This window comes from Zootoca vivipara, chromosome 2 (assembly GCF_963506605.1).
Source record: "Zootoca vivipara chromosome 2, rZooViv1.1, whole genome shotgun sequence".
Taxonomy (NCBI): Eukaryota; Metazoa; Chordata; class Lepidosauria; order Squamata; family Lacertidae; genus Zootoca; species Zootoca vivipara.
The window spans coordinates 116171134-116195100 of NC_083277.1; the positions used below are offsets into that span (position 1 = coordinate 116171134).

The 23967-nt window shown below is 47.1% G+C and overlaps 1 protein-coding gene across 1 annotated transcript in view; it reads right to left on the reverse strand.

Moving 5' to 3' along the window:
* GALNT6 (polypeptide N-acetylgalactosaminyltransferase 6) overlaps window positions 1-23967 on the reverse strand; it is a 61257-nt gene that overhangs the window by 13647 nt on the left and 23643 nt on the right. Inside the window, exons 2-5 of the mRNA XM_060272106.1 lie at window positions 18635-19222; window positions 10902-11074; window positions 7047-7196; window positions 4710-4944 (exon numbers count right to left, since the gene is read on the reverse strand). Of these exons, the coding sequence (XP_060128089.1) occupies window positions 4710-4944; window positions 7047-7196; window positions 10902-11074; window positions 18635-19134 (1058 nt within the window). The 5' untranslated portion in view covers window positions 19135-19222. The remainder of the gene's footprint in view (window positions 1-4709; window positions 4945-7046; window positions 7197-10901; window positions 11075-18634; window positions 19223-23967) is intronic.

Sequence of the window (23967 nt, forward strand, 5' to 3'; positions counted from 1 at the left end):
TTCCATCACAGCTGCTGCTGCAAATCTCAAGGAAGTGCAGACTACTGTATCTAGATGCCCAAGACGTTCTTCAGGAATTACTGGGCACAAAATCATGGCTGGAGAGCATGCAAAGTATGTAGGGTTATTTTCCAACATGGTCCTTACAGAATCATTTAAGAAACCCTGAACCTTTGTGCAACTTTTCCAGTCACCACTACCTTCCAAACTTTCAAAAATAATATATTTTTGTTGTATGCTATTTCGTTGTATGCTATTTTACTTGGAGCCCTGTTGTCAAATAGATGTGAGGAATGGACAAGTTGATTGAATATTGTAAGAACCAGTATAAACCAATACATAGCTAGTAGGTCTCGAGTAAATCTAGCAGAGTTGAAATAGATAGGGTATTTAATAGAGAACAAATTGGATGATTAAAAAGATGTGGATTATGCAGTAGTGGAAAAGCAAAGGAACCAGGAAAAGTGTGGAAGGGAAGTCATATGGTATATGTATATATGCTGTATTTGATATGAAGCTGTAAGTAGGACAAGAGGAGGAGGGTTAAATATGCTCTCTGTTCCCATTTTTGAAAATTCAAATAATAATAAAAAAGATGTCAGGATTTAAGTGTTTTAAACAGTAGAAGCTGATCTGCCCCCCCCACAATCTCTCTCTCTCTCTCTCTCTCTCTCTCTCTCTCTCTCTCTCTCTCTCTCTCTCTCTCTCTCACACACACACACACACACACACACACACACACATTCACTCCTTCTAGAAATTCCAAGCTCTTCATTCAAACTGAAACTATGAACAGCATAAACTTTCATACGCTTATTTTGCTTCCAAAAGTGCATAGAGCTCAAGACATGGCGTTGTATCCAATTTCAGCCATGCTCAGAGCAGACCCACTGAAATTAATGGGCATGACTGGCTTAAAAAGGTAAAGGGACCCCTGACCATTAGGTCCAGTCGTGACCGACTCTGGGGTTGTGCACTCATCTCACATTATTGGCCGAGGGAGCCGGCGTATAGCTTCCAGGTCATGTGGCCAGCATGATAAAGCCACTTTTGGCAAACCAGAGCGGCACACGGAAACACCATTTACCTTCCCGCTGTAGCGGTTCCTATTTATCTACTTGCATTTTGACGTGCTTTCGAACTGCTAGGTTGGCAGGAGCTGGGACCAAGCAACGGGAGCTCACCCCGTCACAGGGATTCGAACCACTGACCTTCTGATCAGCAAGCCCTAGGCTCAGTGGTTTAACCCACAGCGCCACCTGGGTCCCCAGGCTTAGGTCCCTTCATTTCAATAAGTCTACTCTTGAGAAGACCAGCAGCAACCAAGCCCAGATGTGTTGTAGGAGAGGGAGAGCTAAGGAGGAGATTGTGAGGCGGGCCTTGGCTGATCACACCAGAAGCAGCAGGAACAGCCCCGGTGCTTAGGGTGGCGCTCAGTCACTAGGGACTTTAAGGCAGAGCCTTTCAGAGGCAGACAAGCCCTTCATTCAGCCTCGGGTATCATTACAGTAAATGCATATTGCCAAGCCAAAATTGAGAGCACTTGGGGACGAAGCTTTTCAATCTGCCCTGCTCCTTTCGTAAGAGGCATTTCTTTCTTTTTTTAAAAAAAGAGAGAGAAATGGAGATCGGAGTCGAAAACTTGCTTCGACAAGCCCCCCCCCCTCCTGAAACACAGCTCCGTTCTTACCAAGGCGAGCAGCACAGATTAAGAGCCGCTGACAAGCCAGCCTCTCTCCCTCTCTTAGAATATGCAGCAGCAACAAAAAGGAGTCCCCGAGCCCCTTTCATTGGGGGCAGAACAGCCTCCCGTCTGACCTCTGCACAAAGAGGAGCTGTACTTGAGGCCAAAAGGAACAGGGGTTTTGTCTCGCTGGTGCAATGGCGAGGGCCAGAGGGCCGGTATTAAATGTCTTCCACTTGATGAATTCAAGGTCATTTCGAGCTTTTAAGAAGTTGGGATACTGGTTACCTTAATGACTCTGCAGCTGCCCACTGCCAAAACAGACAAGAGGCTGGCAGGCTTTGAAAAGAGAAAGGAATAAACCTTGGTTCTTTCATGTCATGGCCTTCATTATCCTGGCTTTTGTAGCGCAAAAAGGGGTGGGCGGGGAGGGGAGTCCGGGCATGGTGTCTCATAAAGAACTTCCGAGTATACCAAGTGGTTTATAATCCTTATATCCCAAGGAAGCGCCAGGAGGTAGATCACACTAATTTATATTTTTTCTAATGGGGGTGGTGGTATGCTAAGGGGGTGTCTACAACACAAAGTTATATTGTTGGACTCCAGCTCCCAGCAGCTCCAGCTGGCTTGGCCAATAGTCAGGGATGATGGGAGATGAAGTCCATGGTTTCCTCATCCCAGCACCTCAGGCCTGGCACCCACATGCAAATTCATCTCTAGATGACTGCAGTATCAAAGGATGACTTGTGTGTATGAATGGGCCCACTACACAGAAAACACTGATTTCATCATTATACCCTCAAACACATTGCTTTTCACTGGCGTCCGTTCCCACACTAAACTGCAGGCATCCAAGCCGGACAAAGGTTTCATCCTAAGGTGCATGGAGAAATTAAGAGTGATGTGCAAACATGGGTGACCCAGATCTCAGGGGTCATTTACACCAAAGGTTGCCTCATCCACTAGAAGAATTACTGGCTACAAACCTGCATATCTGTGCAAGAGGTTTCCCCCCGCATGTGCAAATGTTGGCACTTCAGCCAGCCTTTCACTTACACACCCATTTATCATGTCCCGAATTGTTCTCAAAGCTACTCCACTTCTGCATACCAGAAGCAATTCCTTTGCTATTTTGTTTGCAAGGTCACTTATAGGTTGGAATACATGGAGGGACAGGAAGGACTCAGAAGCTCCTGATTCTGCCTGTGATTGCTGGTTTTCTTTTGGCTCAATTCCACTGCTGATTGGGACGCGGGTGGCGCTGTGGCCTAACCCACAGAGCCTAGGGCTTGCTGATCAGAAGGTCAGCGGTTCGAATCCCTGTGATGGGGTGAGCTCCCGTTGCCTGGTCCCTGCTCCTGCCCACCTAGTAGTTCAAAAGCATGTCAAGTGCAAGTAGATAAATAGGTACCGCTCCAGCGGAAAGATAAACGGCGTTTCTGTGTGCTGCTCTGGTTTGCCAGAAGCGGTTTTGTCATGCTGGCCACATGACCTGGAAGCTGTCTGCGGACAAATGCTGGCTCCCACGGCCAGTAAAGCGAGATGAGCGCAGCAACCCCAGAGTAATCTGCGACTGGACCTATCCCTTTACCTTTACTGATTGCCCTAAACTCAGTGTATTTTTAGCCCACGGTAGCTGGCTTATTGAAAAACCAACTGAAAAAAGAAGTGGCTTTTCCAAATCACCATCAAACCATTGTTTGAAAAATAAAACGCCTGCGAATAACGTTAGTTCTGAAGGAAATAAAAAAAAACACTTTTGAAGTTTTGAATTCTGACATTTGGTTATTACCTCAAACCTCACAGTGCTACAGGGTTGTATCATTTAGCTGTTCTTTTGTGGTTGGGATTTTGCGGGAGAATAGGTCCAACCACCCCAATACAACTGGAGCACTTCTCAGGCCATGCTCTCCCCATCTCCTACAGGACAGCCAAGAGGTCAGGCGGAAAGAGAAAGTAAGAGAGAAAGAAAGTGTGTTGGTGGGATTCCAACACTAAACACGAGGTGCCTGGAAAACTCTGTTGCTGGCTCTCACACAACTAAAATGAAGCAAAAAGGATGCTGCTACCTTATTCTACAAACAGTGCAAAGGGACCGTTTTAGGAGAGGCTTTCTTCTCACTTTCCACTTCATGACTCTTCTAAGATGATATGGGGGATATCGCCAGACAGGAGGACATAGCCCGCGTGAAATCTGGGATGTTTTTAGGGGAGCAGGTGTATCGGTCTGCACCAGCCCGTTACCTGGCAGATATCCACTATGTGGAATACCGCAGACTAATTACTGCGGCTAGAGTGAATGTCCTTGATTCGGTGGTTTTGAGGGGAAGATTTGGAGGAGTCCCATACGGTCAGAGAATGTGCCATTGTGCCTTGGGTGAGGTAGAATCCACAGAACACATTCTACTGAGTTGTCCCTTTTATAATGATTTAAGGCAATATCTTATAGACCCGTATTTATCTCAGTTTAGTTCCCGACCAAGAGAACGGCAGGCAGCATATTTGCTAAACAAGCCCACTGGGAAAATAACCTTCTCAGTGGCTAAATTCCTCTTCCTGGCGCTCAAGTGTCGGAAACGTATAATCGAATGTCTTGATGTGGGTTATCTGTAGGAGGTTTAGTAGCGCGGTCATACCCCATTTATGTATCCCTCTGATGCCTTCAGTTTTATATGTTTATCTTTGTATTGAGAAATGTTTTTTGTTTCTGACTATCGGTCGAATAAAGTATATTGATTGATTGATTGATTGACACCTCCCATCTGCTGTTTTTGTGAGTGCCTTAAACCACCACAACATCAGTTGCATTCCTGTCTCATTAAGGCATTTGGATAAATTTTTTTAAAAAAACCACTTCCATTTGATCCAACAAATGAAGCCAAACAATAATTACTGAATTTTATCAGGGCTACGCAATGAGTGTGTGGGTTTCGGTGCAGATGACACTGTGATCTGCACAGAGGTTTACTTAACAGTGAGTGGCATAAAAAGGTCTACCAGAAAGGAGCTTTCATCATGGACCTACTTGATGGGATAAGTCTCATCTTTCCTTCTCTGCTTCTCATGCTGAGGGATGGACTCCCATCCAAAAGTCAGGCTCCAGTCAAAGTTGCCCCGGCTGTGCTGCTTCCCATACTGAATTGGCTTGGAAAACTCAAAAGTGTTCAAGTCAATGGTGGTGATATCTGGACTGACCACAGCGGTGGGTTCCTCAGCAATGCGCGATAAGAGAGGCTCCAACCAGCCATGGAAACATTCACCTAAAAAGAGAGAAGGGGAAATGGATGACATCATCTGATGTTGTCTCTACGCAAGCTTTGATTGTCCCGGGTCATTACACCCTTGGAAATCCTTTCCCTCGACCTCATCTTCTTGACATTGTTAACAGCCACTTCTTCTCTCTTCCACCTTCTCCTTGTCCCTAATCACCTTACCATGCAGACATACCTGCCAAGTTGCTGTCGGAGAAATAAGGGACTGGACCGGACGTAGCAGACCGGAAGTTGTTCTGCCGCCATTTTGGAACTGGGCAGAGCATGCTCAGAAGCGACTTTTGATGCTGCTTTGCCCAGTTCCAAAATGGCCGCCACGCCAGAAGTCGCACTGCAGCCATTTTGGAACTGGGCAGAGCTGCATCAAAAGTCGCTTCTGAGCATGCTCCGCCCAGTTCCAAAATTATTGCCACGCCAGAATAAACTGGGAAAAAACAAAAAAACCCGTTTTTTTCAGCTGGGAACAGCTGGAAAAATGGGGGTTTCCCAGGGAATACGGGAGACTTGGCAGCTATGCATGCAGATGTACACAGAAGCAATTTTTATTAAAAATTTCCACTGCCTAGCAGTCTACCACACTATTATACAGGTAGATGCCCAGAACTGGAAAACTCCAAATAACTGGATGCTAATATCAGGGCTCTCCCTGACTTCTCATACTTCTAATTTCATAGCCTGGAACTGATTTACATTCTGGAATAACCATTTCAGGGTCCAAAAATATTGTGCAGAGCCACTGTGAAAATGAACAGTGGCCTCTGGTGGTAACATTGAGAAAACATCCCAATACAATAAGCCAGGCACCCCCAAACTTTGGCCCTCCAGATGTTTTGGACTACAATTCCCATCATCCCTGACCACTGGTCCTGTTAGCTAGGGGTCATGGGAGTTGTAGGCCAAAACATCTGGAGGGCCGCAGTTTGGGGATGCCTGCAATAAGCACTAGTTTTCTACTAGCAGGTTGGGACCCACGGGTGAGTGGCAGCCTGATCTAAGGTGGGTCTCAACAGGAGAATCATCACCATTAAATGCATAGTAAAAAGAAAGAAAGAAAAAGAAATGGGTCCCCAAATACATGTTTGGGTTAAACATGTAACCCTCCAGAGGTTGTTCAATTCCCATCAGACCCAGCCTTTGCAGACAATGGTTGCAGTGCAGTGTGAGAACATAACACCATGAGGTCATCCTGCTGTATCTGCATGGAGGCTTCCTCGAGTTCCTTCAACAAAATTCAGCCCAGCCAGAAAGGGTCTGGAACTATGACAGGTCCCACATTGGATGCCTCCATTTGTTCCACCCTAGTTCTGCTGCTATGCACTGTAGGAAGATTAATCCCTCCTTCCTTTTGGCCTTCACTTTTTAGCCTGCTTCAGAAATATGCTACTCTGCTATCGATGCAATAGCAGGCACAAACAAATTGCGTGCCAAAGAAAGCCACACTTTGCGCAAATAGAAAGAAAGAGAGAACCAAAACATGCATGCCATTTTCATAGCGCACAGCCCGGGGCTGTATCCTATTGTGCTTTCCATGAGCAGAACGTTACAAAATCAGGATTCCTCACTCTCACCCCCAATCAAAGAGGACATGCACACATGCATGTAAGTCTCTTGATTTCTCTACCTTTGGACCAGCCAGTTGGTGCCATGTATGTGTGAATGAGTCCTTTGAGCCTCACACCATCTCCTAACGCACAGTCCTGCTGAGCTGAGTCTGCCCACACTTTCAGCTGCCAACCACGTTGATGCACACATACAGAGAAACCACATTGTTCTTCTGCACTTGATCACCGGCAACTGACCTTGTGAAGCAGCTCAGGTTGAGAAGCACAGCACCCGAGGCAATGGCCAGACTCATATCTGTGCTGTTTGATCTCCCGCAGCGCATTCACGCATGCAGCTCACGATCGGATGCTTCCGTTAGCAGTAGTTTGCAAACTAGCCTCAATGGTACAGCCATCAAACCACGTGCACAGCACTGTGTGTGTGCTGGCTTAGCAAAGCAAGACAGAGTTGCCAGCCTTGGCAATATTTTGCCTCTAGAAGACCCACAGCGAGGACTGAGCTCGCCAGCGGAGAGAGTTGCGACTTACAGTGAGCATCAAGGAAAGTGAGCACGTCTCCCGTAGCAACGCTGGCACCCAGCAACCGGGCAGTGATCAAACCCTTCCTTTCCAGCTGCCGGACGACCTTCACTATCTGCAGTTGCTTCACATAGCTGTCCAACTCGTCTTTCAAGTAGTCTGGAACAGAGTGTATCAAGTGTTAGAGGGGCACAGCGCACAAACGCCTGGCAACTGTGTGGAAAAGCAATGATGCAGAAGGTGAGATTCGTTCCGAGTACAATTTTAAAACCTTTTTGTAAAAAAAGCTGCTTAACATATCCTCTCCCCCCTCCCCCTTCACAACATATTAAAAACTAATAGGTGGTCATGGATTCGGACTGCAATAAGCAGGGCAAGGAGAAGAGAAGGAGGGGACGGGAACGGGGAGGGCAGTAGTGGAGAAGCTTCTGCAGTTGGGGGGGGGGTGACAATTCCTTTTGGGGGCAGGGCACCAAGGGCAAAGGCATCTGGAGCAATGGATGTCAATTCTACCTTTGTACAGGGATGTATGGAGTGTTAAAGGTAAAGGTAAAGGGGCCCCTGACCATCAGGTCCAGTCGTGTCCGACTCTGGGGTTGCGGCGCTCATCTCGCTCTATAGGCCGACAGCTTCCAGGTCATGTGGCCAGCATGACAAAGCTGCTTCTGGCGAACCAGAGCAGCGCACGGACAGCGCCGTCTTAAGTGCCCCTGTCGCCATGGTGCGCCGGATCTCTCCGGCGCCCTTCCGCCCCATTTCCCAGCGCGGTGGGCGGGTGGGCACGGCGCTGCTGCGCGGCGGGCGGGCAGGCACAGCGCTATCTCTCCGGTGCTCTCCCGCCACGTTTCCCAGTGCGGTGGGCAGGTGGGTGCCGCGCGCAGCTGCGCAGTGGACCGGCCGGCCAGCGGGCGGGCGCAGCTCGCGGCGCCCTCCTGGCTGGCCGGCGCCATGGTGCCCTGCGCCACCGGGGGTCTACGTAGAGCCGGCAGTGTGCACGGAAACACTGTTTACCTTCCCGCTGGAGCGGTCCCTATTTATCTACTTGCACTTTGATGTGCTTTCGAACTGCTAGGTGGGCAGGAGCTGGGACCGAGCAACAGGAGCTCACCCCGTTGCAGGGATTCGAACCGCCGACCTTCTGATCAGCAAGCCCTAGACTCTGTGGTTTAACCCACAGCACCACCTGGGTCCCTTCGTATGGAGTGTTAGGGGAGGGCTATAGTTTTAAGTCTTGTTTTAAAGGTATTTGTGTTTTTTGTGTTTCTAACTATCCCCGGTGTAAACCTTGAGAGGGTTGCTTAGAAGGCATCCCTTAGAATCTAAGCCTAGTCCTTCTTTAGGCACCCAGCTCACTGCCAGGTGTGGCGCATGGCAGGAAGCGGTTCAAGCCACTGTGGTGAGACACGGCCTGCTTTGGCTCTTCTGCTGCATCGGGTTTTGAGACAAACTTGAAAAGCAGCTGCACGGAAGAGACCGCTTGAAACAGCACCTGCAGGAACAGGCAGCGCAGTAGCAAGAAAAACGACTGTGAAATGGAGGCAACCACCAGATAAAAAGGAGCTGCGCTAGCCTGTTGCAGTAACTCTCTCTCTCTCTCTCTCTCTCTCTCTCTCTCTCTCTCTCTCTCTCTCACACACACACACACACACACACACACACACACACTCCTCCCCTTCCTCCAAACAACAGCTAAAGGTGCTTCCGGATGACCTGTTTATTGAACATTCATTCTGCTTTGTTTGCAGGGAGGCTAGATCACATTATATCAAAGTAAGTGCCCCAACCTGTTTTCTACTGCATTTCCCCATCACTTTTCTGAGCACAAAAAGGCTGATCTTTTGAGGAGCGGGTTTGTTGCACAAGACGTACCAGTCAATTATAGTTGCACAACCTGAATTGGCCAGTTATGCGGTTGAGTCTCACCTGAAAATAGCGACAGTCTGGAAGTGCACTTAATAAACAACTTCCATCAGCCTCAGCCAGCATAGTCAATGGTCAGGGATGATGGAAGTTGTAGTCCACAATATCTGGAGGGGATAATGTTGGTTAACCCCTGGACTAGATGTAGCATCCAAATGTTTTGGATGGAAGAACCAGCAAAAAATCAAAACAGAACAGAACAAAACCCACAAGGAAGTGGAAACTATTTGATGTGTGCAAGTGCTAGGCATACAGTTTTGATATTCTGGGTCACCTAATTTAGTGCCGCACAAGACTCAGAAGGCAACAGAAGTCTTCCACCAACAACAGTATGACATGCTGAACAGGCATTTAGTTTTTCTCCCCAGTTCTTCCCACTGACTACAGAGATTTAGGGCCAAACACCTATAATTTCTGTGCCTAGGCATACCATGCTGGCCGATACTTCCATGCATTCTTAGCCTTCCCAGAAGCAATGCTCAGATGGAAATTGAGCAACACTCCCAGCAGAGCATTTCCTTTGGATTTGGTGAACACACTGTATACCTGCTCAAAGGCCCAAACAGAAGTGATGACATTTTCTAAAAGAAGGGAGGGAGGAGGATGGAAGAAGGAAGGAAGGAAGGAAGGAAGGAAGGAAGGAAGGAAGGAAGGAAGGAAGGAAGGAAGGACCTAAGCAGGTATTAGGGGAGGAGAATTCCAAGCATAAGAGATGGACAGAGATTAAAGATTTGCTGCCTTCAGGCTGTCATTATTTTGCAGGAGAGACTCAAGCACAACCTAGTACTTTAGATTTGAGCAGCTACAGTGGATTAAAGGGCTCTGTCAATATCCCAGCGCAACAAATCCACTACAAAAGGGGACTTCTGCAGTTGGGAAGGTAATGGGGAATGCATAGAGAAGTGTGGGATGAACAGATAACTAATGATAAAACATACCGGTATCCTCACAAGCAAATCAGGATTAACACAAAACAAATATTACTTGACGTATGACTGCTCTGCAAACAAATCAGAACAAATGTTCAATAAAGTTTGGAAAGAATCTAACCTCCATGTAAGCTTTGTGCAAGCAATGCTTACACAAAACAATGCTTAACAAACAAATTGTCTGGAAGAGCTTAGAGCAGGCATCCCCAAACTGCGGCCCTCCAGATGTTTTGGGCTACAACTCCCGTGATCCCTAGCTAACAGGACCAGTGGTTGGAGAAGATGGGAATTGTAGTCCAAAACATCTGGAGGGCCAAAGTTTGGGGATGCCTGGCTCAGAGTGAGCAGGCAATTAAATAACTGACTAGCTGATATGTTAGAAAGAACTCACAAACCCTCCTTGATGAGTTCAACAGCCTTCTGAGAACCCGAGTAGCTGAGATTCAGGAAAGCACATACTCTTCATCTCCCTGCTCCACCCCTGGGAAGTCCTGATGTTGGACTGTGTCATTATCCTAACCTCGGGCACAACCAATTTAGATTACTAAATGGCAGCTTGTGGTTACTAAAGTTGCCCAAGTGAGCAATTTATTCTCAGAAGGAAGCTAAATATGGCCTGTCACATCTACAGATCACGGGGAAATGTGTCTCCAGTCAAATGGCAGAACGACCGCTCCCCACATTAAACGGGGGGGGGGGATTTTTGCGTGGTCGCGTGCAGCCCCCTGGCCCACACAGCGGCTACCTGGTAGTTCAGATCTGGCCACTACCTCTTCAGGCTGGATACCTGGGGTCTCCGCCTACCCCAAGCCAATCGTCTAATCCCACCTGGGGAGGTGTTGCCAGGGGACAGGCCAGGTAAGGGGGAGGGACTTTCCAGCTCACACAATAGAATTTGAATCTTACCTGCAAATGTCTCCCTCATCCCTAGAGCCCTTATGCAAAGGCAAGAGGTTTGTTCTGCCTTTCAGGGTGAAGCCCCGCACGCATCCAGCTCCCAAGAGGCTGTACTTACCATCTGTACTGGCATCATCCACAAGAATGATTTCCTTTAGCAATATCGCTGGGGAGGAGTACAGGACGCTGAAGACAGTGCGAAGCAAGGTTGACCAGGCCTCGTTATGGAAGACGATGACAACGGTGGTGGTTGGGAGGGGAGGGCAGCGTTTGAACTTTTGGTCGATGCACCTACAAAAGGAACATCAAATCTGTGGTGTGCATGAGATGAAGGAAGGGTTGCTCTGTTCCCCCTCTAGTTACTAGAGCAGGGATGGGGCAACATGTGGCCCTCCAGCTATTGTTGGACTACAACTTCCATCAGCCTCAGCCAGTCGGTCCAATAGTCAAGAATGACCATTTGGGAGTCACCCAAAGAGCTACATCTTCCCCATCCCTATAGCGAATCTTAAACGTCTCTCTTTAAACCAGATAGAGATTGGTCTCTATGCTGCTAAAAAAACCCAGGGTTGGCTCTACCATTAGGCAGAGTGAAGCAATGGCCTCAGGTAGCAGATATTGGGAGGAGGGCACCAGCAACCAACCTGGAAACTACAACTAATCCAGAATGCGGCAGCTAGACTGGTGACTGGGAGCGGCCGGCAAGACCACATAACACCGGTCTTGAAAGACCTACATTGGCTCTCGCAGTACGTTTCCGAGCACAGTTCAAAGTGTTGGTGCTGACCTTTAAAGCCCTAAATGGCCTCGGTCCAGTATACCTGAAGGAGCGTCTCTACCCCCATCGTTCAACCCAGACACTGAGGTCCAGCTCCGAGGGCCTTCTGGCGGTTCCCTCGCTGTGATGGCCTTCTCGGTAGTGGCCCTGTGGAACGCCCTCCCACCAGATGTCAAAAACAACTACCAGACTTTTAGAAGACATCTGAAGGCAGCCCTGTTTAGGGAAGCTTTAAATGTTTAATAGATTATTGTATTTTAATCTTTTGTTGGAAGCCGCCCAGAATGGCTAGGGAATAAATATTTATTATTTATTTATTTATATTATAAAATGCTTTGATGGTGTTTCCTGCTTAGCAGTGGGTTGGACTGGATGGCCCTTGTGGTCTCTTCCAACTTTATGATTCTATGATGATGATGATCATCATCATTATTATTAGGCTATCCCCCCTACAGAATAGACCAGAGTCATGTGTACTGCCACTGAGTACTCCCCTCCCAATGCTAGCGCAGTGATGGCGAACCTTTTAGAGACCGAGTGCCCAAACTGCAACTCAAATCCCACTTATTTATCGCAAAGTGCCAACACAGCAATTTAACCTGTATATCTCATTTGTTCTGTGTATTTCACCTTTCTTCTTTATGACTGCCGTTGTAATAAATAATCCTTCATAAAAGTTATTGCATTACATTCTTCATTAAATTATCTTTCCATTGATATATAATTTTATGGTATAACTCGGTGCTTTTTTTCTTTTCTAAAATAATGTTTAGGGGTACTCTCATTTTGACTCAGGAAAATCACCAGAGGGAAAATAAATATAATTCAAATCGGGGAAAATTTCTTCTCCCGTTAAATTCACAAAATGTTTAGGGGTATGCGTCCACCTGTGTCCCCACAGGAAAAAAAGCACTGGCATTACTCAAAACAAAGTGGTGTTATGAGCCATAAAACCTCAGAAATACATTTCCCCCAGAAGGTTCTACAATTTTGGCCACTAGTGTACACTGGAGGGCTGTAGTAAGAGCCACCCTCTCCCGATTTTTAATATGAGATAATGATTGTCTGCCTGCACACGTACAAATAAAAACAAACAAATAAATAATGGGGTAACAACAACAACAACAACAACAACACTTTATCATTACTATCATCACCATTATTATTATTATTATTATCATCCATTTCTTTGGCTTCTGTTTGATCGCAGCCTCCACAGAATGAATTTCTCTGTTGGCTTTCGCGGGAAAGCCCAGCGAACATGTAAACCCAGCAGCCCCTTCTTAGGTTGCCGTCTTTATATGCTTACTAACCTGGGAGTTAAGCCCTGCTGAACTCAAGGCGGCTTACTCCCGAGTAGGAAAAACAGACTGGCGGGAGGCCCTGGCGCATCAGACTTTGTACGGCACGGAAGAGCCCCCCTCTCCTCTCCTCTCCTCTCCCCCCCTCCCCCCCAGCACAGAAACTACGTCTCTCCTGAGGTGACGGCGTGCGTGCCCACATTGAAGGCTCTGAGTGCCCTCTCTGGCACGCATGCCATAGGTTCGCCGCCACTGAGCTCTGCTTATGTGTGTGAATGCTGCCACTCTTGAAGGAGGATTCATCTTGTCTTTTGGGGAGACACATCTTGTCTTTTGCCTCAGTCCCAAAATGTCTTGGGCCAACCCTGCTAAGACCATAAATATTTATGGGAGTTTTAAGCAGGTAGAACTTATGATCATAGAATCATAAAAACCTCCAAGGAAGGAGAGTCCACAACCTCCCAAGGGAGACCATTCTACTGTCTATCAACTCCTACTGTCAAGAAAGTTTTTCCTGATGTTTACTCGGAATCCCCTTTCTTGAAACTTGAAGCCATTGGTTAGGGTCCTAGCCTCCGGAGCAGGAGGAGAAAAGCTTGTCTCCGCTTCCATGTGGCAGCCCTTGAGATATTTGAAGATCGACAGTAGAACAGTCTCCAAAGGGAGGTTAAGGACTCTGCTTCCTTGGAAGTTTTTAAGCAGAGGTTGGATGGCCATCTATCATGGATGTTTTAGTTGAGATTCCTGCATTGCAGGGGGTTGGACTAGATTACCCCTGGAGTACCTTCCAATTCTATGATTCTCTGATTCTATATGTAACATTCCAGGACATGCAACACGAAACAGTTCTTGGTGAAAGGTAAAGGTACCCCTGATCGTTAGGTCCAGTCATGGATGACTCTGGGGTTGCGGCGCTCATCTCGCTCTATAGGCCGAGGGAGCCGGCGTTGGTCTGCAGGCAGCTTCCGGGTCATGTGGCCAGCATGACAAAGCCGCTTCTGGTGAACCAGAGCAGCACACGGAAACACTGTTTATCTTCCCTATTTATCTACTTGCACTTGACGTGCTTTCAAACTGCTAGGTGGGCAGGAGCTGGGACTGAGCAACAGGAGCTCACCCCATCACGGGGATTCAAACCGCCAACCTTCTGATCGGCAAGCCCTAGGCTCTGTGGTTTAGACCACAGTGCCACCTGCATCCCTTCTCTTGGTGAAAACATGAGTTTTTTTAAAAAAAAGAGTCCAAGGCTTCAAATAATTTCTACAACTTGCTCCCCTTCCCACCAATCTCTTTCGGTTTCAATGCCCATACTCTTCTCTCTGAATTTTCCAGCAGGAAGGCAGACGAGTCCCTTAAATGCTGCATACCTCTGGTCCACATCAAAAGGAGGAATACGTTCCACATGGTAGATCAAGTTTTTCTTCTGCCTCTCCCCCTGCCCCCCCCCCAAGTGCTCAACAATAAAAGTTTCATTCATGGGCTCCCTCCATCTGAGCCAATTTCCCCAGCTCTCCCGATTTATGGTTTTGGTTCTGGGAGGGCTTTGCACTTTAATTTAAATTGGTTTATGCCTCTTTGGTTGACTGAATAACATTCTTGCAACTCCCTGCCTAGAACAGCGCATTCTTCCATTGTGACATCTACACCTGCTAGGCAGAAATAATCGGTCTCTAGGAGGGCGGGAGGTAAGGAGAGAGACTGTCTGCAATCGCTCCCCCTTCAGCCTAGTTTTTTTTTTTGAGCCATTATTCGGGTCGCCTTTGTTGGCTCCCTTCTTCCCACCCACCGCAAGGCCTTGACTGACTTATCTCCCCTCTATGAGAAGCAGCAGTGGCCTCAGACCACAGGGAGGGGAGGAGAAGGAACAAGTGTCACGTTTGACTCCTTCCTCGCCCCCCTGCTGCACTGTAAGCCGTGTCTGTTCCACTTGGCAAGCAAAGTGAAGAAGAAGAAGAAATGGAAGGGGGCGCCGACACTGTTAGAAGTGGGAAGAAATGGAACAAAACCAAGGGCGGGCAACGGATGGAATAAGGAAGTTTTTGAACTTGGGCTGGGGGGGGGGAGAAGAGAGGGTTGCAATTGTAAATGCTTGCTGCTTGATAAATGGGATGCTAGTGGGGCGTAGAAGGTAGGGAAAAGCAGGAGAAGGAGGAGTAGCCGTGGATAATTAAAAAGTGAGAAGCCTTTTTCTTCACCACGGATGAGAACCAGCTCTTAGCAGAGGGAATTTTGGCAGAGGGAAATCCACCTCCTGCCCCAGCTGCCTGCCAATTGCCACTTCTTCAGTAGATAGTGCCCAGGAATCTGTGCAGGCAGCTGGAATGGGGAGACTTTCTTGATAGCACCCCCCTCCCCCAGACCTCCAAATGGCCCAAAGTAGCAGCTACAGAGTTTATTTTCACCAGGACAGTTCAGCCAATATTGCCAGGTGGTCACCAGTTCACCACAGTTTACAAATTTTGAATGGTCTTGTAATTAGAGCCAAAATGAATATTTGCAAAATACTTAAAGCTCAGCACAACAAACAAACAAACAAACAAGACCCAAAATACTTAAAACTTAGCACAGAAACCCCCAAACCCCAACCAAACAACTTCTAAATGAGAATTTTCAACTCCACATTCACAATTTCAACGAGATGTTAAAAAATAATATCCTCACAATTGGAAAGCTTCAGACATGCTGGAATCTCTTAGTTGTTTTGATATGCTTCAAAAACAAAACCCTAATAATAATGATGATGATGATGATGCAAACAACTTGTATTCCAAGGAGCTGGAAGCAATGTTCTTCGTTGTAGCCCCTTCCACCCTAAGAAAGTGTGTGACTGGCTCAACGTCACCCAGTGAACTTTATGGCTGAATGGGGGTTTAAATCCACATCTACCACTGGTCCTAGTTCAATGTTCCAGCTATTATACTGTACTGATGTTTTTATACTACTTAATTACATATTGACCCAAATTCCACAAAATGGTTGTGCTAGTGGGAGCCAGCGCAAGGACTCTATCTAGTGCAATGGGGCTTTCTACCCTCTCCTCCTCCCCAATAGGCTTAGGGGGTGTCAGGAGGAACCCCAGAACAGCACACAGGGAGAGCATAGGCGAGATCATCCTGTCAGGCGAGCAGAAATTATCATAATAGTGTGATGTTGAATTCCTCCCACTTTCTTCAAAATATGCCAATGAATGATCTTCAAGGCAACCTTTGCCAACCTGATGCACACTTTAGACTGCAGCTCCCATCAGCCCCAGCCAGCATGGCCAAAGGTCAAGGAAGATGGGAGCTGTAGTCCACGACAGGCAGAGGTCACCTGGCTGTCAAAGGCTGTGCTAAGGAACCCTGGATCCTTGGAGATTCTCAATGCAAAGATCATCAACAGGAGACAATCTTCATGGAATATACTTTCCCTATAGCAATGGATCTTTTCCTGCAACATGCAGATAAAGGGCAACATTGGGTGTGTTACAGAGCACATTATTCGTTCACAATGGGTGAAGATGAAGCAAAACAACCAGGGCCGGCTCTAGGTAGAGTCCGGGTGTTGTGGGGTGCCAGGGCGCTGGGCCGGTAGGTGGGGCGCTGCATGACGAAGCCGTGCGGAAGCCATGCTGCACGTTGCGGGGGTGGGGGCGCCGGAGCAATCTCCGCCCCTCAGCGCCAGGGCGCCCGACCTGCTCGAGACTGCCCTGAAAACAACATGGTATCCATACACGGCAAATTTGCAAAGTTCCCATAGGGTGCATGTAAGAATTCTCTGGCAAAGAAGACAATGTGGAAAGTGCTCTCTGAAGTAAGCAAGCTACACGTCCAGCTGGTTTTAATGGTATTAAGCTTGTCTGATGTCATCTTTGCTGCCATGGTCATTCTAGTGGCTATATATTTTATTGTTTTTAAAGATATATTGATGTTACGTGTTTATGGTGTTTGCCATTTTGATTCTGTCTACTGCATTTTATTGGCCTTGTTGGAGTCCTTGCCCTAAAAGATGGCCTATAAATACCTTTTTAAAAAAATAATAATGTACCACTGCATATCAATTATGCCATCACAATCCCATGCTAGATGCCACTGCATGCCAGCTCAGAAATGAAGTCTTGTAACAACTGTTATATCAAATATTGAAATGATTTCCTAACACTACTCACAATTGCCCCAAGACCAATTTAACACTCTTCAAGCTCTGCCAGGGTAAATTCTGCACCTGGTTACACATTTAAAAGGATGAGACAACTTCTGTTACATGACATTTATCAAGTCTATGCCAAGTTGGATGGCCTGCAAGAGGCCAGAGGATAAATTTAGACACAGGGGACTAATATTTGAGTCCCCAATAATCTTGGGAATTTCCAGGTAACTTCAAGGCAACATCGTTCAGCCCAAGCAGCTTCCAGAGATGCAAAGTCTGCTGGACTTTTAACTCTCCCTAGGCTACACCCTGCACTGGTCTTGGTTTGGAGCCTCAAGTGTTTTTGCCTGACTGGATTGCAAACACTAATACAGTCATACCTCGGTTTAAGTACGCTTTGGTTTGAGTACTTTCAGTTTAAGTACTCCGTGGACCCGTCTGGAATGGATTAATCCACTTTCCATTACTTTCAATGGGAAAGTTCGCTTCAGGTTAAGTACGCTTCAGGTTAAGTACAGACTTCCGGAACCAATTGTGTACTTAAACCGAGGTACCACTGTAATTCCTCTTGCTTGCCGGGGTGGAGAATAGAGTTTGTGTAGGAACTAGTCTATTGCTCACAGGTAAAATATTGCTCCTCCCCCTTTTGCTCTTCCTTGGCATGTGGCCCTTGGAAAGTTGCATAGAAGGGAAAGTGGCCCTCAAGCTGACAAAGGCTCCCTACCCCCACTGAATACGGCTGGCTCTCCATGAGACCTTATGTCCATAATGTTCAGTTACCCTCTTAGTTAAGGGCTGCCTGTATCCATCCACCCAACCCTACCTGCCTGCAGACTGCCTCGCCAGAGTCGTGCATGCTCTGGTTATCTCCCACTTGGACTACTGCAATGCGCTCTATGTGGGGCTACCTTTGAAGGTAACCCGGAAACTGCAATTAATCCAGAATGCGGCAGCTAGACTGGTGACTGGGAGCGGCCGCCGAGACCACATAACACTGGTCTTGAAAGACCTTCATCGGCTCCCAGTACATTTCCGGGCACAATTCAAAGTGTTGGTGCTGACCTTTAAAGCCCTAAACGGCCTCGGCCCCATATACTTGAAGGATCGTCTCCACCCCCATTGTTCAGCCTGGACTCCGAGGGCCTTCTGGTGGTTCCCTCCCTCTGAGATGTGAGGTTACAGGGAACCAGGCTGAAGGACTTCTTGGCAGTGGCACCTGCCCTGTGGAACGCCCTCCCATCAGATGTCAAGGGAATAAACAACTATCTGACTTTTAGAAGACATCTGAAGGCAAACCTATTTAGGGAAGTTTTTAATATTTGATGTTTTACTATGCTTTTAATATTCTGCTGGGAGCCGCCCAGAGTGCCTGGGTAAACCCAGCCAGATGGGTGGGGTATAAATAATAAATTATTATTACTGTATTATTATTATTATTATTATTATTATTATTATTATTATTATTATTATATCAGGCATAGACAAACTTTGGCCCTCCAGATGTTTTGAAACTACAATTCCCATCATCCCTAGCTAACAGGACCAGTGGTCAGGGATGATGGGAATTGTAGTCTCAAAACACCTGGAGGGCCAGAGTTTGCCTATGCCTGCTCTATATTGAGTGGACAAAGATGAAGTTCTTACTCAGGAGGCCTAGTGTCTGGTCCCAGAGCCCTCTGGAGGGAAATCCGGTCACTGGCGTAGGCGTTGAAGCAGTGCTTCTCGTAGCCCCGCTCTTTCTCCTTCATCTCTTCTTGCGTCCACTGGTCCTTCTTGAAAGCTTTGCCATCAGCCCCCGGGCTGTTGGGGTCCTGCGGAGGGCGCTCCATTAAGGGCTTCAGTTCTGCAGGCGTGTAGTAGCCGGGCAGGCAGGACTTGCTGTCTTGCTCGAGGGCCTCCTGCTGAACCGGAGCCCGGATCTGCAGCTTGGGCATTGAGTCCCGGATATTGTTGACCGCCCCCATCATGATGTCGATCATCTGATCCTTCCTGTCCACAATGTTCTTTAGCCAGGGCTCCTCCCTTTGATCCCTGCTGCTCACATCTCTCTGCATGATGAAGAGGAAGATGACAAAGACGACGCCCACCAAAGCCAGCTTTAGTGGGCCATTGTGCCTCCGGAGCAGCCGCAGCAGATGGGCCATGGCACAGAGAGTGGTCTTCCCTCCGTCAAAGGCACAAGCTCTCCAAGGCCCCGGCTGACCTGTGGAGTCTCACCATCTTCTTGCAAACCTGAGAAACACACAAGGATGCTCATCAACCACGGGGCAATGACTTTGTGTCCCACCCCAGACCCTACCTAAGCAAAGGGGAGAAAAAGAAGAGGAGATATTGCAGGGGGCACCACATGTGTTGGATTTGTGGGCACATGTGCAAACCAGAGAAACTGTTGTGGGCACCAGATGTGCACTGCAACTTGCCACTATCCAACTGCAACCCCACCCTTGGTAATCACCTCCCTCATGGAATTAGGCTAGGAAAAAGTCTACTAATGGTTAAGTAAGGCTTCTTTCAGCAGAGGAAGGAGAAAGGGGATGGGACCCTCTGGGCACCAGGGAAGGTCCTGGAGGGCGTATGTGTGCCCGCAGGCACCATGTTGGCAACCCATGATTAGCTTCATTATTTATTTTGCACCACATTGTTCCCTGGCATCAGCTCTTCACAGCCACTGACCCACCCAGTTCAAAATAGTAAATCAAATAAAAGAAAAAGGTAAGCGGAAAGGGAAAAGGCTGGAGGGCGGAAGGACACTACCTGCCTGGCAGGCTCCTGGGGTCAAGATGAGCCAGACCCACAAGCACTTAATAACTAGCAGAAGACTTGCATTGACAAAGACCTAACCTACAGCAGTGGAGAGGAGGCTGCAGATCAGGGGTGGATCTACACACAGGGGGAAAAACGCTATAAATAAGTCATAAATTAAATGGTTATAACAAAGGGGGGGGGGAAATGCTATGTAAAATCACAGAGAATTTTTTTTGCTCTCCAGAGCCATCTAGTGTTGCATGATGAGTCGTTCCAAAAGGAGTAAATTTATATAATCTATTGTACACATTGTACACATTTGAAAATGCTTGTAGGTTTGAGTTAAAATATTTTGTAATGTTAATATGTGGAACTGGTTTATAATTAACAAGGAAAATGTTATTAAGGTAGGAAAGAAGGTAAATAGGTTGTTATGGAAATGCTAAGATTTAAGTGAATATTTAGGAAAGCCAGAAAGTAGGATGGGGGGAAGTCGAAGCTCAAACTGAGCAATGTTTTGGTGATGAAATGAACTAATCGAATGTGATAATGATATAAATGTAAACTTAATAAAAATATTATTTTAAAAAAGCATGTTTATAACGCATTCCAAGCGCTGTTTTTTGATTAATGTAGCTGAGTCCCAAGAAGCTGGAAAGACCATCCAGCGCTTTGGGCCAAAGTCCAATGCATGACAAACCATTCCTGTGCCTGGTACATAAGCAGATGAAAGCACTAGCATTCAGGAACAGTATCACCAGCCCCTGTGTAACAGTGCTCTATTTGTACACACAAGCACACTCTATTGCAGGTGAACCCTAGTGTTGCCCCAGAGTTGTAGAATATGTTGATATTGCTTGCAAGCCAGGGACATTTATGGGAGCTTAGCTCTAGTTTGGAACTCCTGTGGAAAGCTACCTAAACATCATAGCTTTTGCATTTATTGATCACCGACAATTTTACAATAATTTTTGATAGCATCCCTTTCCATTTTCCTCTAATAGAAACTTTTTTAAAAATGTATACAGTCATACCTGTGCTCCCGAACGCCTTGGGAGTCAATCGGGAACCAATCGCAAGCCGTGCCTTGGTTTCCGAACTTTTCAGAAGTCGAACAGACTTCCGGAACAGATTCCGTTCGACTTCCAAGGTATGTCTGTACTGTGTTAATAAGCGGTGCCCACATTTGCAAGCAACTCTAAGCCACGAATTCTGGTTTAGCAAACTAAGGCACCCTTGCTTAAATTGAGGAGTAATTGAAGGAGGAGGGAGCGAGCTACAGCCCAGTGGTGCCTCGCTAGACGAATTTAATTCGTTCCACGGGTCTTTTCTTATAATGAAAAATTCGTCTAGCGAATCCCATAGGAATGCATTGAATTTTTTTGAATTTTCTTTTGCCCATAGGAACACATTAATTGAATTTCAATGCATTCCTATGGGAAACCGCGATTCGCTAGACGAATTTTTCATAAAACGAATTCGTCTAGCGAGGCAACCTCTGCTCGAAAAATCCTTTCGTTAAGCGGAAATTTCGTTAAGCAGGGCATTCATTAAGCTAGGCACCACTGTATTACCGATGCCTTCAGACAGTTAACCTGCAGACAGATAAACCAATGTGCCTATTTCTTGTAACAAAGCCATGGAAACTCTCTCTCTGTGTGTGTGACTTTTAAATGCCCCTGAAAGAATCTAGGATTTCTACATAGCTGTATAGCAACAATGTGTTTCTATAGTTGTGACTTTTTGGCATCACAGCACTGTATCTGACAGACTTCACCGCTCCTGGGGTTTCCTCTTACGACTTTCATTTCCTGAGACTGCAGTCCTGCACACACTTTATTGGGGGCAAAGTCCTGTTCAATCTAGTAGGCCTTCTTCTGCGTAAAAACGGACACAGGATCAGGCTGCAGGCGGAGGATAGATCTGGGTGAAAAGAGGCAGAGGAGAGACAACCCAGAACATGCGTCCCTCAAGCTCAGAATTCATTGTTTTTCATTTACATACAGATGAGGCAGGGCTGATGGGACAGCCTGCTGGAAATGCTGGCATTTAATTTACAGGAGTTCAGCCTTTCATATTCCACCACCTAGGATGCCCACCAGAACTGGAGAGGATTGACACCATAAAGGTAAAGGTAAAGGTAAAGGGACCCCTGACCATTAGGTCCAGTCGTGACCGACTCTGGGGTTGCGCGCTCATCTCGCATTATTGGCCGAGGGAGCCGGTGTATAGCTTCCAGGTCATGTGGCCAGCATGACAAAGCCGCTTCTGGCAAACCAGAGCAGCACATGGAAACGCCGTTTACCTTTCCGCTGTAGCGGTTCCTATTTATCTACTTGCATTTTGATGTGCTTTCGAACTGCTAGGTGGGCAGGAGCTGGGACCAAGCAACGGGAGCTCACCCCGTCACAGGGATTCGAACCGCCGACCTTCTGATCAGCAAGCCTGCACTTACCATGCACCAAGCCAGTAGAGCTTGAATGATATCCCATTATTTCTTTCTAAATCTCAGAGCCACTTAACACAGGGTGTATGGCACCTAGGAACTTAACCAGCCTACACATGCCCAGTTCCAAGCCTGCAGCTCGGTGATGGGGCACATGCTCTGCACTATGATGGCTCCAGGTTTGACCCCCCAAACCTCTCATGGAAAAGACCTTGGGTTGGAGGGCTGGGAAAAGGTGCTGCCAGCCAAAGTAGACAGACCCTACAGACTAGCGGGCGAGCTCTGTACAAAGCACATTATTTAGTTTCAACAAGCATTGCTGTTGGATTTAAGATTTGGGGAGGGAGTATCCCACTGGGCAAGGCACTGGAGACAAGACATGCAGAGGGAGAATTCTCAGTGATAGTGGCAGATATGCAGATGTTGGGCCAGTGGCGTAGCATGGGTTTCCAGCGCCCGGGGCTGTGTGGAGGGCAGGGTGGGAAGGAAACGGATGGGATACATATGCACATTCAACTGCCTAATTATGTCCGCATCACTCAGGAGATTGCAGCCACAGAGGTAAGAAAAGAGGAAGCATTCTGTTGTCTGGAGAGGTCACTTCCTGGTTCACAGGAAGTACGATGGAAGCACACAGCTGTATTGAGGCAGCACCGGGTGTTGAAATTTTGTGCCCCAGGCAACTGCCTCTGTGCCCCCCATGCTATGCCACTACAGTGGGCCCTCTGGGGATACTGGGGCCCTTGTCACTCTCAGAAACTGGCCTTGGGGTTGAAGGCCATTCATACTGAAGCCAGATGGGGAATGTGCAGCCCCCCCTAAATGCTCCTACCCATGGAAGCACGAGTCGCTGGGGAAGTAACGCAGCCCCTTAGCCCAGGATCAACCGCTTAGTTTTTCAAGAGAGGTGGCAGGACTCAAGCTTGCCAACAACCCAACCATTCTCAATGCCCTCTCAACATGCTCAATGGCACCAGCTTCACTGCTTAAGCCCAGGACAGCCGGTGTGGTGCCCTCCAGCACATCCGAACATCAGGGGTGATGGAAGTTGCAGCCTGTTCTAGAACTGAGCCCTGCAAGTTCAGAGCTAGGTCTTTGCTGACTCTTAAAATTAGCCCCTATCCATCAACGTGCAGATTATAGACAAGAAGAACAAACTCACAAAGCCACAGTAAATAAGGAAGTCTCATGATATTCTTTAAACATTCAGCAAACCTTAGCAGTGCCAGATGGGTGGGTGGTGAATTTATTTATTTTTTCTTTAAAGAAAGGCACAGTTCTAAGAAAAGGGAGCTCCTAACCCCTGATTGTTGTGCCTATACAGTATTGCTAGAACTACGAATCAAAGAGGTGAGATCCTTAAGCAAGAGAGCCAACAACACAGACTGGTAAAATCCAGGACTGGCATCATAGAGGTGAGACCTTTAAAACAGGATTTGCACTATTCCCTAGGAAATACTTGGATTTTGAGAATCTCCTCTTTCAGTAATTTAGAAAGACCAAAAAAAAAAAAAAGGAGAATGTTTCTCGCTCAGGTGTGTACAGAGTTATTTATTATTATTACTATTAATTACAAGTATTGCAGAGACATCACCTTGCCTACAAAGGTCCGTATAGTTAAAGCTATGGTTTTCCCAGTAGTGATGTATGGAAGTGAGAGCTGGACCATAAAGAAGGCTGATCGCCGAAGAATTGATGCTTTTGAATTCTGGTGCTGGAGGAGACTCTTGAGAGTCCCATGGACTGCAAGAAGATCAAACCTATCCGTCCTGAAGGAAATCAGACC